Here is a 15,729-nt window from a genome sequence, read left to right as displayed (position 1 = left end):
TCATGTATTTTGTTTTGTTACTATTTCATTTAGTGACTCTGCTAATATTTGTGAAAATGCTAATTTTAACTTATGGAAAGTTATTTAAGGAACTTATTATTTTTATATGTATCTTTTTTTTTAAGCTTATTTATGTATTTTGAGAGAGTGTGTGAGTGTGCATGTAAGCAGGGGAGGGTCAGAGAGAGGGGGACAGAGAATGCTGGCAGGCTCTGTCCTGTCAGCACAGAGCCCAACATGGGGCTGGAACCCACAAGCTGAGAGATCAAGATGCTTAACTGAGCTACCCAGGTGCCCCTTGTAAAGGAAATATAGGGGCACCTGGGTGGCTCATTCTGTTGGGTGTCCAATTGCGGCTCAGAGCGTGATCCCACCGTTTGTGAGTTGGAGTCTCACATTAGGCTTTGTGCTGACAGGCAGATCCGGCTTGGGATTCTCTCTCTCTGCCCTTCTTGTGCCCTCTCTTTTTCTCTCAAAATAAGTAAATACACTTAAACACTAAATAAAAAATAAAAGGCAATTTAAGCCGTAACAATGAAGAGTTCCAGGAAAATGTTTTCTTTTAGTCGCAAATAAAAAAGACCTAATTGCCTGATAGTATTAAGTACCATTTTTTGGTTATCTTTAACATAATCAAAAGGAAAGCACTGACTTATTTTGTTTTTATCCTGCTAAGTTAGAAGAGAGAAAAGGAAAACAAGGAAAGGTAAAAGTTTGATCAACATAGCACATAGCATCCTTAAGTAAGTAAACCACATTCAGGTTTCCATTTTAAGTAATGGGAACAGCAGTAGACATAGTGAAACTTTACGAGCTCCGACACTGACTTAGTGAATATTCGTTGCAGCTTAAGCAAATTTACAGTGCCCAGTGATACTTTTAGGTTGCTAATATAAGTACACACAGCGAGAGCAAACACCTCTATCATTTTTCCCAGTTGGTGCAGGAAAAGGGAGGTATTCAAACACTACCACCTTCTGACGGTGAATAAACAGCAAAGGTGAAAACCTAAAGGAAATAGGTAAATCTTCCCTGCTCCTCAGTAGAAAGAAACCATCCTTTAATGGCCATGGCACTGCTGAGCTGTATCTCTGCACCTTTATCACGAAAGTACCCAAAGTATCTTGGATGACTCTCTCCCTGTATGTATAATTGTTAGTTTTTAATTATTAAAAATTAATTTGACTCTCTGCTTAGGAAATAAGGATTGAGGAAATGAGTAATAATTACATAGATTTACTCTTTCGTTTTGAAGATATTCTCATACATTACCTGTGATGATCAAAATAATAGCCAGAGCTAAGAAGGACAGACCCGTAACTACCACCATTTCACAAAAAAAGGTGGTGGAGAGGATAAGACACATAAAGAGCTGGGAAGTCATTTAAGATTTTCACCTTTTCTGGTTCATTCTTCAGTTCTTTAGTTCATGTTACTACAAAGATACTTAAATTGGAATCGGGGTGGTGGGGAGGGAAGATCAATGTGCTAAAGGAGGGGGGAAGCAAGGAACAATGGCAGTCCTAGAGTGAAAGCACATCAGTGATTGTAATCTCCAAGAGGTGGGCAGTTTATTCTCTCTCCTGTCCTTTCCCAAAGACACACACTTGCCTTATGAGGCTCACTCTGAGTTTTCTCCAAGAGCAGAACATTATGGCAACTTACTCTTGCTATTTAGAATACAGAACCGTTTTGACCCTTGTTTCTATTACAATGCTGCCAGAAATAACAGGCATCGAATGGCCCTCCATAGAGTAAATCAACAGAATTTAACTTTTCTGATCTATTCCTTTTGAATGGTTTTGGTCTTAATAGGGCAGTTTAATAAAAAGTTTTGAATAATGCTTGCTGATAATTAAAACTCAAGAAATGGAACAGGTTACCCAAGAAGTATTAAAAATTTTGTTTTTATCACCTCAAAAATTTTATTATCGCCTCTCAGAGTTTAAAGAAGCTGAAGTGTTAAGTTTTAAGAAAGAAACTGCTGGAGGGCTCTCTGTATAGGTGCGCCAGTATGAAAATGAGGCAGGTATTTCAGATAAGCTCTCAGCAAATCAGAATTCCTGAATTTTTCCAATTTTTCTGGGGCTAAAATACCAGCACTGTTCACCTTCAGTTTTAAAAATTATGCTAATTGTAACTGTCTTCATTACTGCTTAGCAATCACTGTATTGTTTCAGACCCAGTCACACATCTGCCTTCCTCAGAGGGCCCTCACTTTACGCCCAGATTAAATTTTCTTCCCTGCAAATGGCTTTACTACTCACCACCTACCCCCATCAGTGTTTTCCCTTTCTCTGTTGTTTTTTTCCCTTTTAAATGGACTATTTCTCAGAGCAGATTTAGGTTCGCAGCAAAATTAAATAGAAAATACAGTTTTCAAAGATGTCCTGCCTCCATCTTTCTGTTTTTGAAACCTTCCTTTGCTGACCCTGGGATCTTACTCTACTAGAGTTTGTGATATCTTGATTCAGTCTATATTGGCTTTTTGTAAGCATGACTAGCTAAACACACTTTTTCCTTAATGTCTCTACTGAGTCACCCTATCAGGTTTTTACCTGCTAAACTTCAACAGTGATTACTGCTAGCCTATTTCAAATGGGGATGCAGGCACTGTTCTGAAGGAAATCAGTTACCAGATCTTCCAACTTCCACGTGTTTATGAGAATGTGCTTACAGTCAAGTTTAATTAAGAGTCGGGCACCTGGGCGGCTCAGTCATTGGGCATCTGACTCCGACTCAGGTCGTGATCTCATGGTTCATGAGTTTGAGCCCTGCGTCAGGTTCTGTGCTGACAGCTCAGAGCCTGGAGCCTGCTTCAGATGCTGTGTCCCTCTCTAGCTCTGCCCCTCCCTCGCTCATGCTCTTTTCTTCCTCTCTCTCTCTCAAGGATAAATAAAACGTTAAAAATTAAAAAAAAAAAAAAAGTCATTTAGTAAAATACTTAGTTTAAATGTTTGGTATACTTCCCAGAAACAGAAAGTAGCTTTAATGATGGGGTAACAAATCCTTCTGCTAGTCAGGTGATTTCAAATTTTGTTCAAAAGAAGTGAAGACCTAACCAAATTGTCAGCTGATCATTACATTTTTGTTGGTGGTGAATAATTATGTGATTTCTGTGTGTAAAGGAGTTAAAAAAAACTTTGGGGGAAACTGCTATAATAAAACCTCTTTCATATGCATCTTCAAATGAACAAGGTATCTCAGGTTACATATATTTAAAAAGTGGGGGGGGGGGGTGGCCACTTGGGTGGCTCAGTCAATTGAGCGTCCAACTTCAGCTCAGGTCATGGTCTCATGGTTTATGGGTTCGAGCCCCAGGTCGGACTCAGTGCTGACAGCTCAGAGCCTGGAGCTTCCTTTGGATTCTGTGTCTCCGTCTCTCTCTGCCTCTCCTCCCGTGAAGTTCTGCCTCTCTCTCTCAAAAATAAACATTAAAAAATTAAATAAAATTGGGGATGAATCTCATTCTAGCAGTATGTGATATTTATGCACAGATACATGAATTGGGACTAGGTGAGGAACAGCCCCACCCATTTCATTCTGATACACTTCTGATACTGATAAATTTAGTATTTATCAACACGTAATACATTCCTACTGTCTGTCAGATGAGTAGGAATGGAGATAATTCTCAATCCGGAAAAACAAGGAACTGTTTCAGCCTTATGGTCTTATGAAAAAATTTAAGTTTGATTTTCAAATTATTCTTTTATTGAACAGGAAAATGACAAGACTACTCAATAACTTTTTGACCATAAATGTCAGAATAAAGTTCTGTGTAGTAAGAATAAAAACACAAATATGAATAAATAGAAAAAGGAAGAATTTACATCTTTTAATTCGTTTATATTTTTAAGTATTGGTGGGTATCAAACTCATTAAATTTACATTTCTTAAAATACTTTTCAAAAAGTGGTGTAACTTTTTAATGTTTATTTTTGACAGCGAGCATGAGCGGGGGAGGGGGAGAGAGAAAGTGACAGGATCCAAGCAAACGCCACACCCCCACACCGTCAAGTGCAGAGCCTGATGCGGGGCTCAAACTCACCAACTGTGATACCATTACCTGAGCCACCCAGGTGCCTCTGAAGTTACGCAGTTTTGTACAATTGTTTTAGGCACACCATTTACTTCCAGGTTGTGATATACAACAAGATCCAAATATGCATACTGTAGGTAAAGAAATGATATCCAAAAAAGTCATATCTAGAAAAGTATTTGTTGTAACATCCTAGAGCAATGTTACACAGGTCTTTCCACAGGCTCCCTAGACTTTCTAATACGGTATGTTCGGTGCAAAAGCAGTAATACAAAGCCATCTCTCCAAATGCCTCTTAATCACAGTGCTGTGAAAGACATTCTAATGCATTTATACAAGACAAACATTCACACTTGAAAAAACTAGAAAGCAGACGGGCTTTGGAATCAGACTTGAGCTGAGTCCAGGCACAGGTTCCCAGCCTTGGCTGCGCCTTGAGGTGCCCAAAAGTAACAGGACCAAAGGGAGAGGAGGAGGGGGTGGGTAGCCTTCCACTGTTCCAGTTCCTCATCTGACTTCGGGATGTTAGCACGGCCATTTCCCTTCGTTCGTTTACAAGATGCCCATGCCCGCCTCACAGCGCTGTACCGCGACAAGTTCAACGGGTGCTACCCTCGTGCCGCCGGTGGATTCAAACTAGCACCTACCCGTTGAGCAACTGGGGGCCAGAAAGTTAAGGATGAGGAGATTCCACTAGAAACTTGGCCCGCATCACCCTCCCGCAGTCGTTCTCCTGGAGAAGGGGCGGTCTGGGGACAGCTAGCAAAGCCGGGAACCTAAAGAGTGGAGGCCACGGATGCTGCTGAGCATCCGACAACGCGCAGGACAGCCCCCGCCTCCCCCCAGCACCATCCCGCCCAGGCCAGCAGTGCGCGCCCGTGAGTGGAGGCCGGTCCTCGTTACTAACTCCAGCGTCCGGCGGGCATGAAGCCGCTGCGTCTACTTCCCTGACTCGCGCTCGGGCTCACACCTTACCTCAAACGCCGCCTCGGGCGCCCACCTCGGGCCAGGGAACCTCTCTCCCGTGGAAGGTGCGCAGCCGCGCAGAGCCTGCCGGGAGCACGTGCCCAGGGCCGTCAGCCAGCAGCGCCTCCCGCGCTCAGCTTTGTTACGCCAGCGGGCTTGGCGTCACTTCCGCCACAGACCCCGCGGGCGCCGCCCACCGCCCCGCTCCGCCCCCAGCGCGTCCGTAACCCGGGGCAACTGTCGCCCTCGCCCGCTGCGGGGGTACTTGGTTGTCCCGGAGCCTTCCATCCTGTGGGCCCCACAGAAGGGTGTGAGCGGCCGTGGCCGCTTCCCCGCCTCCCGGCCAAGGCCCCGGACCACTGCACGGGCGGCGGAGAGAGAGGCCCTGCCCAGTTCGAAAGGAAGCTGCGCACCGAGGCCGGGAGGCAAAAGGGGGAGGTACTGTGGGCCGGGGGAGGGGCTGGAATAAGAGTGGGAGGGGCCTAGGGGGGCGGTGAGTATGTGGGTGGGGCGGTGGGGGGAGCCGCATAGGGGGCGGAGCCCTGTGGGGGAGGGGCAAAGGGAGGAAGGGGAGGGGCTCGTGGGCAAGGGGGGACGTTTTGCTGGAGAGGACAACTCTTGAAAGAAGAGTAGGCATCTTTTGTGACACGGTAGGAGCTGCTGGATGCTGGAGGAAGAGAAGGAGCTACCTAAGGAACAAAGAAGGATCTTGGAAGAAGGGAAGGAGACTGGGGGAAGGGGAGGGGCTATTCTAGTAAAGAGAAGAGTCCGCTGTGAAACGCCTAGGCTTTAGGAGCAACAGGTGGATTGCGTGTATTTGATGACTTGTGCTTTCGTGTAGACTTGTAAACTGGGTGATACCCAGAAGACAGGCGTTGCTTTACTCTTTTATCCCCGGAGTTAGGCATCTAATAGGCACTGAATGAGTGAATGGGTGGAAAGAGCGGAAAGCTGGGAGACTGGGACTGCAGTAAAAAAGGTCTGATTTGGAGGGATGATTCCCCTAGGAATCATTCTATGCATCATCAAAGCTGCTGTGCTCTGTGGACACATAATAAGTATAAGGCACAGATAATTAACATGGAGAGATAAGATTTATACTCTTGAAAACGTGAACAAATTGTGCGAGCGGTGCATGTGCTTCGCTTTGAGGCAAAGATTCAACTCCCCGCCAAGTTGTGTTCTAAAACTGTAAATTAGATTGAAGTCTTCAAATCATTTTCCTTTAGAAACTTTATTACCAGTGATCAGCATGCCCAAGCCAATCTTCAAGACTTACTGAACCACTTCATATGCCTGAAGCTTAGCTCTGTTTTAAGAAACTTCACTTCTACCATGCCTCACAGTGTTTCTATTCATTGATTTCTTCTTTCGATACATTGTTAAGGATCCACAGAACATCCATTCAGAATTCCAGCTGAGGCTGCCAGGAAACCATCTTTCTCTCCTGGCTGAAATTCTGACATAGATTGAAAATTCCTTTAAACCTGAAACTTCCAGGAAGATGGAGGTGGGCGTATGGCGTGGTGTAGAGCCAAGGTGGTGGCAAGGAGTTTTGAGGGATTATAGCTTGCTTTTGACTTAAACCCCCGGCGGGGGCTTTTCACCTCCTCTCCTGGCCCATCAACATTCCCCTCACCGTTAATTGCCTGGGAATGTGTCAGCCAGGTGTAGGAATCTAGAGTAAGGATTTGGAATCTTTTTATATAAGCCGTGGCAAATAGGTGGCTCACATGCTACCTCTCTTTATTCCCTGGCTGACATCGTTAATCAACCACAGACCTCTTTCCTCCAGTGTCTAAGTCTTAACATCCTTCTCAACACAACCTTCCAGTTGTATTGGAACTGTTTGGAACTGACAATCATCCCTAACATAGACAATACAGTTTTAAAAAATTAATGTTTATTTTTGAGAGAGAGAGAGGGTGAGCAGGGGAGAGGAAGAGAGAGAGGGAGACGCAGAATTCGAAGCAGGCTCAGGCTCCAAGCTGTCATCACAGAGCCCAATGCAGGGCTCGAACTCACAAACCATGAGATCATGACGTGAGCCGGAGTTGGACGCTTAACCAACTGAGCCACCCAGGCACCCCGCTTCTTGTACATTTCTATTTGTTATCTCTTACATGAGCTGGAAGACAAGAATGGGCAATACAACTTGAAGGCATGATTATTGGAGAAAAATTTAACACTAAGACTGTTCTCTCCACTAACTGACTTTTTTTTTTTCTAATTAGAAAAGACCACCAACATTCTGTTTTAGTAGTGGGGCATCCTGACCCAGCTTGAACATCCGTGTCTCAGGGGAGCATCACAATCTGGTATGCAGTAATCTGACCATTTGACTAAGGATACTGTGGTTACTGACTTCAGAGATGATTCTTCACTTTTGGTCACAAGGAGCCAATATTGTTCCCATGATCCTCCATGAAAGGAGTCATGTACTCACAAAATGCGGTATTTATAACATGTAAAGTGCTTACAACAACGCCTGGCGCGTAAAAAGAGCTATGCAACCGCTTATTTTTATTATTTAATATTACCGTCACCTGGGTTTCTTTTGGCACTTTGGAATATGATGTGACTGGCACTTCTGGTACCCTCACTGGGTCCGACTTCCACTGACTCCAGAACAGGGCCTTCCCCGAGACCGCCTCTTTGGCCCCCGCTGTTCCTTTGTCTCGATATAGACACACGGAGAGATAATCTTGTCCTCCTCTCAGATTTCACAGTTGCTCATGACCTCCGACAAATAGTCGGAGGAGCTGGAGATGGTTAACCTGAGAGAGAGAAGAGCACGTGCAGCCTTTTCACAGGGCTGTTGGAAAGCTGAGGCATCGGGCAGCCTTCGGATCGATGACTCTTCAGCCTTTTGTAGCCACAGACGGCTTTGTGACACTGATGCGGGCCCCTTCCTGGAAGAGTGCTTGAGCATTTTCAGAGGTGTCCTAGACCTCGTGAAGCCCACCCCTGGCTGGGAAGGCCTCCCCTCACAGAGCCGTGCTCTGGAGCACAAAATGAGGACGCCAAGTGGAGGATATTGAGGGGGCAGGGCAACCAGTGCTGGTTCCCTATAAGGAAGATCTTCCTCAGAGCCCTGCTGTGTTGTACGGTTGCCCAGGGTGGTTTTTACGATAGCAATGGCCAGACTTGGCCCAGACCAATTAGAATCAGGATCTCTGTGGGCAGGATGTGGGCCTGATGATGCCAAGGTGCTGCCAACTTTGAGAACCAGTAAATTAGAGCTCTTTGCCATTGAACAGACTTTCTAAGTAGTGAGCACCTTGCCAGCAGAGATACTTCAAGCCAGAACTTTTTTTTTTCTTATTGATTTGAACATTCTAACGATACTTAATGTCTCCTGAACAAGATCTCTTTTCTCTATTAACCTCACGCGTACAGTTATCGTTTAAATACGTGGCTTTGCTTTGGAATCTGCTTTTTTCCTTCCGAACTGCATACTTGTTAAGTCCTTTGGGTGGTGCGGCATAAATGTATTTGTAATTCAGAAGAGAACAGGACCGGCTCCGGAGCTTCCTTGGCCTGAGCCGTGCCTGAAGTGGAATTTTACGAGATGAAAGGACCGGGCCGGTTTGCACAGTCTGGCCCTTAATCATGCTTCTGTTTCTTTTTTTCTTTTTTAAATCTTTTCTAAATTTTTTTTTCAATGTTTATTTATTTTGGGGACAGAGAGAGACAGAGCATGAACGGGGGAGGGGCAGAGAGAGAGGGAGACACAGAATCGGAAACAGGCTCCAGGCTCTGAGCCATCAGCCCAGAGCCTGACGCGGGGCTCGAACTCACAGACCGCGAGATCGCGACCTGGCTGAAGTCGGACGCTTAACCGACTGCGCCACCCAGGCGCCCCCATGCTTCTGTTTCTAAAGAGAATAGCACTCCTGGTTTTCAGTCACTTCTTTTTCCCTTTTTTTCTCCCCCTTCAGATTTCATTCATTTCCTCAGATGTCTCACTGGAAAAGATTAGGACGTCCAAAGATATCTGACCTTCCATAGGTAAACGGAATTTTATTAGCATCAAAATGCCCCTTTAAGCCTATATGAAAAAGCCAAAATGGTAATTAAACAGATATCGTTATACGAAGTTACCTCAACAGAAAATGTTACAAGTGGGCTTCTGGCGGGGATCGCGTCAGGGTGAGAGAAAGCAACGTGTGTCATCCCAGTGGCCTCTGTGTCATTATAAGCAAGGAAAGCTCAAGAAGGCGCTGGCTGCCCCTCAGCATTCAGCTGGGCCATTGGAGGTCCCCAGGCTCTGAGATTCATCTCTGCTGCTTGCGGGGTCCCCAGGAGGAGCACCTGTCTGTAGGAAGGTAGTATAAGCACACCCGTCTTCTAGATGAGCAAACAGACCCAGAAAGGTAATTGGCCCAAGGTCGTGCAGCTAGCAATAAGATTGGAATCCTGGCTGTTTGGCAACCAGATCTGTGCTCCTGATCAGGATGATGACTTTCCTAACTCTTTGGATTATCAATGCCAAGTTCCGTTTTTCAACCTGAGAGAACATCAGTTAAGGATAGACAGCATCACCCTCAGCATCACTGCCACCACCGCCATCACCACCACGCGGGGTACTAGTGTGCACGGGTGCTGCCGTGACATGGCATCACCGCAGACCGAGCGTCTTGAATGACAGAAATGCACTGCCTCACAGTCCCGGAAGCTGGAAGTCCAAAATCAAGGTATCGACGGAGTTGGTTCCTTCCGAGGGCCGTGAGGGAAGGATCTGCTTTGGGACCCCCTCCGTGGCTTGCAGTCTTCAACCTGGGCCTCCTCACACGGCCTCCCTCTCTGCGTGTCTGTGTCCAGATCACCCTTTTCGTAAGAACACCAATCATCCAGGGTAGATTAGGGTAGATTAGTGAGCAGACTGACTTCGTCTAGACCACATGCTGCCTAGCCTCTGCCTGGTGTCCAGAGTTGCCGGAAAGGAAAAGAAGAGGCTGGGATGCACGCGTGCTCAACACATTTCCCGTGGTGTTAGCACAGTAGCATCTGGACTGTTTTGAAGTGGAGGGTAGGGGTGCTTGACCCTATATTCCTTGCTGTGCTCTATGCCATGATCCGGGATAGAGACTGAGCTGACATCTCCCTGTCTGCTTTTCCTCGATCCCAACTTTGGTCTTTAATTAAACCCATTAGTCTTTCAAATTGGCCCTATCTTTTATAATATCGATAGCTGGCAATGGATGCTTTTGCAATATTTCTTCTCGGTCTCTTCGTGAATGTGTCTTGACGTTATTTCGCCCGAGTTGTCGAGTTGATCTTTAAGAAACCAGTATTAAACACTAAGTTCAGCCCTCATTTCATGCTGCAGGAAGAAGATGTTAAAAACCTTCGGCAACTATCACGGTGATGGATCTCTGTCAGGAAAATGAGGCTGAGTTAGAAAATAGTGAAAACGATGAGACTCAAAGCCCAGAAAAAACGGAATTAACCTATACTTGCCCAGATGAAAGAAGCGAGAAGAATCACGTTTGCTGTCTTCTCCACATCAGCGACATTACGCTTGAACAAGACGAAAAAGCCCGTGACTTCGTCATCGGAACTGGATGGGAAGAAGCCGTGAGTATCTTCTTCACTGAGGTGTCTCACACGCCTGTGTTTTGGTGCAGGCCTTTCGCTTTTTTCAAAAATAGCTATTACCCAAAAAATCGATAAATGATCAAGACAGGAAGTTTAGGAATAGAGGTACAATATAAATAATGATAATAGCGGCACCTTTTATTGGGTGTTTGTGGCCAGTTAGTACTGGCCAGCACAGGACTCAGTGCTTTGCACACATCAGTTCATTCAGCCTCTCAACAGCCCTATGAGGCACGTATTATTGAGGCCTTACTTTTGGAACAAGGACAGTGAGGCACCCAAAATGTGAAAGAGTGTGTCGGTGGCCAAGGCAGGGCTCGAATCCAGCTCTTCTGGGCTCCAGACCCCAAGCTCCTTAACTGCTGGGCTAAGCTCCCCAAGAGACATGAGATTTCCGTCCTAGTGGTTCCACTCAGAACTCCGTGGGTTTATTCTTAAACTATTCTTAGAATCAATACTAGAATCCTAAATTTAGAACTGTAAGGATGTCACATTGGAAAAGATTAGGATGTCAAAAGATATCTGACCTTCCATAGGTAAACGGAACTTTATTAGCATCAAGTTCAGTGATTCCAAGGTGATGCTTGGCAATGTCCCACAACTAGGGATGAGGGGACGGGGGTGCTACTGGCATCTACTGGGCTGAGGCCAGGCATGCTGCATATCCTGTAGTGCCCAGGACAGCCCCTGCCACAGGGAATGGCCCGGCTCTGTGTTCGTTCAGGAGTGCCATCACAGAATACCACACACTGGGGAGCTCACGCAACAGACATTTCTTTGTCACAGTTAAGGACGGTGGGCATCCAGGATCCGGGTGCCAGCATGGCTGGGCTCTGGGCAGGGAGCCTCTTCCCGGTTTTGTGCTCACATGGCCCTCCTTGGTGGTGCAAGCAGAGAGGGACCCTTTATCGCCTCTTTGTCTTATAAGGGCACTAATCCCATGATGAGGGCCCCACCGTCTTGACTTCATCAACCCTAGTTACTTCCCCAAGGCCCCACCTCCAAATTCCATCACTTTGGGGACTCGGGCTTCAACATAGGAATTTGGGGAAACACAATCATGCAATCCATAACACGCCCTAAACGTCAGAAGTGCTGAGGTTGAGAGACCCTGATCTAATTATGACTATGGAAATGGAGGCCAAGACACAGCAGAGCAACCCCCCCAGCCCACTTGGCGGTTGGTTGATGGAGCCGTGTCTGCAGGACCCTTGTCTTGTGCTCTCTCTGCGGCACCACCCACCCCTGCCTTGCTCCCGCCAGATCAGTCAGTGTTACAGACAGTTCTACCTGAGGATCTGACTTTCCAAGTGTAGAAGGTTCTGTTCACCACTGCAAAGTAACGACTTTGCAATGTGTACGTATCCAAAGGCTGTTCAGAACTCCAGAATCTTCTTGAAAGAAATGCTGCACATGCCCCGTGCTCAGAGTATGTTTGCCGCTCACGGTCTGTCGAGGATGATCGAGCCACACCATCTCCTTCCGCTTAACCACCTGCTGCCCTTTACTCTCCCCGGCCACCCAGCCCTGCCCGGCTCCTTGGGCGGCCTTATCTCAGCAGGTGTGACAGAGGCCTGTCCTGCACTGGCTTGTGGCCCTTTGGTACTTCCTGTGCTGGTGCCGGGGGCCTGGCTGCCAGCACATGAATGAGGACGGAGAGCACTCTGCTGGCAGCGATTTATGAGCGGTTCCTGTGTGTAGAACCAAGGGATCTCACAGCATGGGGTGCCTCGGGACTGTTCACTTCTGGCCCAAACCGGCCCAACACAAGGGGCCTTTCCTGTCACTATGCTGGTCTCTCCCTATTGGAGCCCTGGGGGCACCCACACCACTTGGGAGCTCTGTGGGGACTCCGGAGGGAGGCACAGTCACCTTGCAATTGCAGCTTGGCTCTTGATCCTGGCAGGAATCTGGACCTTTGTGCCAACATTTAGCCTACTTGTGACAGCCTACCTGTGAGGATCAAAAGAGCCGGGTGTCATTGACCCCCATCTCTGGACTTGGATCCCCTGTCAGGCCACCTGAATACCCTGGAGATACAAATGCTTTGTACCAGCCTCAACCCAAGGCTCACATGGGGTGCTTTTTTAAAACCCCCTGCCCAAGTCCATCTTTTGAGTATGGGCTTAGTGTGTTGGGGTGAAGCTCAGGGATCTGGAGTTTACGCAGCAGCTCTGGTGACTTATGGTCAAGGAGGTGGAGGACATTTGCTGACTCATCAGGCACACCTGTTTAGTAGATGAGACAGAACATCTGTAAACATCCGTAGAAAGATTAAAGTTCCAGATTACTCTGGGATTGTGACCTGAGCCAAAACCAAGAATTGGATGCTTAACTGACTAAGCCACCCAGGTGCCCCATAAATACAAACAGTTCTGATTTTAAGAGCTCTGGCTTTATTTTAATGTGCATCTGAAAAAGTATATAGCCAGCACATCAAGATGCCCATGTATGGTATTTTTGCCTAGTATTTTAGTATTAAACCCTATTGCTAGGGTTTCAGATTAACAAATACTCCTACAAATGCTATTACCAATACAATCACTTAGTATGAGGCTAAAATAGAGTGAAAATTTTTAAAAAATGGTGAGTCAGTTTTAAGAAAAATATCAGGTCAAATAGGATGGCCCACATAGGGATGTGTCCAGAGCTGGGGCAGCTAGATTTGAGCAGCTCGGCCGGGAGTAACATGCTGCTGTATTTGCAGGTACAAGGCTGGGGAAGGACATCTCCAACGGCCTGCATCTGGTCCAGGAAGAAGCTTAAAAAGGCGAGGGTGAGAGAAAGTGCCAGCAGCTGCTTACTCTGTGTCAGTCTCTCCCAAGGGAGTTCTGAGGCCGGGCCTCAGTCGGAGGTGGGGAAGTTGGGGTCCGTGGGTCTGGAGAAGGCTCAAGGCAGCCCCTCCCAGACTCAGGGGACCCGCCGAGGCCCCACCACTGCCTCCAGGGAGATTAGCAAGATCTGCTTTCCCACTTCCAGTCAGGGAGAGAAAAAAAGTCTGCAAATAAAGGAGTTTATTTGGTGCAAGGAAGACTGGGCCACCCCTGAGGCTATTAGGGGCAAGGGCCCGGGCCAAGGTCCCTCCATCTCAGACTCCTTGACTTCCAGGGCCCTTTTAGTCCTACCTCCCCTGAAGGCTTCACCCCCATACGGCTTGGATGTTCTGGGTAAGAAGAGTAAGAACTTTTTCTTGCAGCCAGAAGAGAAGGTGCTGAGTGTGGAAAAGGATGAGTGTGTGGCTTGTGCGTGTGGACTGAAAAGGGTTGACGGGAAAGGTGAAAAGAGACCTGTTGAGCTGGCCAAGCACCCTAAGGTCAATGACACATTGCCTTTCCCTCCCCGGGTGGCCCCCGCACCCCTGCTGGCGGATCACGAGAGGGGCTGCCTGCACTGGTCCTTCCTGCCTGAGAAACACCTGGTGTGCCCTCCCAATCCCGGCAACGTGCGCTGTCTGGCCACCGTGCAGCTTTTGCAGAAACAGGGGGCGCAAAACTACAAAGCCAAATTCAAAGCCAGGGAGCCAAGACCTGCCGTGAACACCCAAAAGCTCGTTCTCACGGAGGCCAAGCAGGAAAACAGGCCCAAAACGTTGGAGACCAAAGTGTTCCCGAAAACTCTCTTGCCCTCCCTCACAGTGAGCAGAGTTGTTATTCCTGTCTCCACTCACAGACTCCTCTGAGTTGCCACAATAGAATTCCCTGGGAATGACCTCTGTTTGAAGTTCATTCATCCTCTCCCTGTCTCTCTCTCCCGCCCCGTCCCATCCTTCTTTTCTGCCGTACTCTTTCCTCCCACCCTCCCTTCCCCTGTCCTTTTTTTGGTAGTAGAACCAGGGGAAATTGAACCTCACTGTATGGGTTCTGATTTATTCTCAAAGCTCCCATATGTATGTGTCACCTGCTTCTGCTGCCTAGCCACTTACAAAATGCAAACGGGTAATGCCATTCTTGCCTCTGCCTGCCTCGTCTCTCTACTCCCCGCTGGAAGCCATGCAGATGGCGGGGACTCTGAAGGGCCGTCCCTCAGTGATGCCCATGTCAGCCCTGAGCCAACTGGCAGGGGCTCTCTCCTCCCCACCCCAATGCCTTAAGCTTAGCATAAGGGCTTGTTTAGACCAAATTATTTCCTGATCTCTTGAACCAGGCAGATATCTATTTGTTGCTTCATTTTCTCTTGCAACAAAGATCTGGAACATTGCTTTAATAGATAACTCCAGCCTATGTCCAAATGAATATCCTTGTGTCCAAGGTGTCCTAACCTTATATCTATGGATATACCATATCCACGACATGCTGTGTGTGCCAGGGTTTCATATACTTATAGCCTCATGCTAGTCTCCACGTCTGGAAAAGTTTTAGCCACGTGAGGTCTATAAAGTCCATCTTGGGAAGCAGGTTAAGAATAATTTTTTTTTTTAATGTTGCTGTGATTATTATTGCCACCCTTCAAGCTTCCTCCAGCCTTACCTTCGTCTAATATTTGGGAACTGTACAACTCCAGACAGACACGGAATAGGGATGTTACTTTCTCCCTTCCCCTGTCCTCCTCCTTCCCTCATTTTACCCCAATGCATATTTTCCAAAGTTGTATATAAATTAAACATTTGTAAATGAGTTATATTTTAAGTGCCAAGTGACCACGCTATGTAGAGAAATGCTCTGAAAAAACCATTTTGTAATATGAGTAACCACTTAGCTGCTCTGTAATTACGTAGTTTGCATTTGCTTAAGATAGGTTGTACTTGGAACTCTGGACTTCCTGTCCCCCCACATGATGGGTAGACAGAACATATGACTGTGTTTGTAAACATCTGCTTTGGTCTTTCTAATGTCTCTAGTTTAGGTGTTTTTTTCTTTTTCTGTTTCGTGGTTTTTGCAGAACACTGGAAATGCAGAAATGGTTGTAGTATAGCGGTCATTAAAAGGTGTATTTTGCCTACAGAGATTGGACGCTTCTTTATACTTTAGAGGCAGTTTTTAGGTCCTGCCCACCCTTCCCTGAGTGAAGAAACCATCTGGATTCTGCCCCCAGGAAGCCACTCTGGTTTCCCACTGTGTCTGGACCGTGGCCGTGTTGGACCCGATGCTGCGTGAGGGCCCTCCGGCTCTGGCCCCCGCCCA

At 47.0% G+C, this 15,729-nt stretch overlaps 1 protein-coding gene across 9 annotated transcripts; it reads left to right on the top strand.

Annotated features, from left to right (window-relative positions):
• The first annotated feature begins 5,225 nt into the window (after nucleotides 1-5,225).
• Nucleotides 5,226-15,549, top strand: CE2H16orf46 (chromosome E2 C16orf46 homolog). 9 transcript variants are annotated; one of them, XM_011290263.4, is made up of 6 exons: nucleotides 5,227-5,446; nucleotides 7,243-7,326; nucleotides 8,950-9,019; nucleotides 10,341-10,588; nucleotides 13,317-13,385; nucleotides 13,806-15,549. In XM_011290263.4, the coding sequence occupies exons 4-6, from the start codon at nucleotides 10,379-10,381 to the stop codon at nucleotides 14,286-14,288; spliced, it is 762 nt and encodes a 253-aa protein (XP_011288565.2). In that variant the 5' UTR covers nucleotides 5,227-5,446; nucleotides 7,243-7,326; nucleotides 8,950-9,019; nucleotides 10,341-10,378; the 3' UTR covers nucleotides 14,289-15,549. The 9 variants fall into 9 exon arrangements, with proteins under 9 accessions (XP_019675675.2, XP_011288565.2, XP_006941824.2 ...); XM_006941762.5 differs by having other exon boundaries at nucleotides 13,317-15,549; XM_006941763.5 differs by lacking the exon at nucleotides 5,227-5,446 and adding an exon at nucleotides 5,608-5,658 and having other exon boundaries at nucleotides 13,317-15,549.
• The last annotated feature ends 180 nt before the right edge of the window (nucleotides 15,550-15,729 follow it).

This window comes from Felis catus, chromosome E2 (assembly GCF_018350175.1).
Source record: "Felis catus isolate Fca126 chromosome E2, F.catus_Fca126_mat1.0, whole genome shotgun sequence".
Taxonomy (NCBI): domain Eukaryota; kingdom Metazoa; phylum Chordata; class Mammalia; order Carnivora; family Felidae; genus Felis; species Felis catus.
Note: the sequence above shows the minus strand (reverse complement) of the source record. Positions and strands in the feature narration are given on the sequence as shown.

Bases quoted from the DNA above. Each gene is read 5' to 3' on its own strand.
- CE2H16orf46 (XM_019820116.3), top strand. From the start codon at position 10,379: ATGGATCTCTGTCAGGAAAATGAGGCTGAGTTAGAAAATAGTGAAAAC. The intron at 10,589-13,316 runs GTGAGTATCTTC...CTGTATTTGCAG, and splicing joins GAACTGGATGGGAAGAAGCC to GTACAAGGCTGGGGAAGGAC.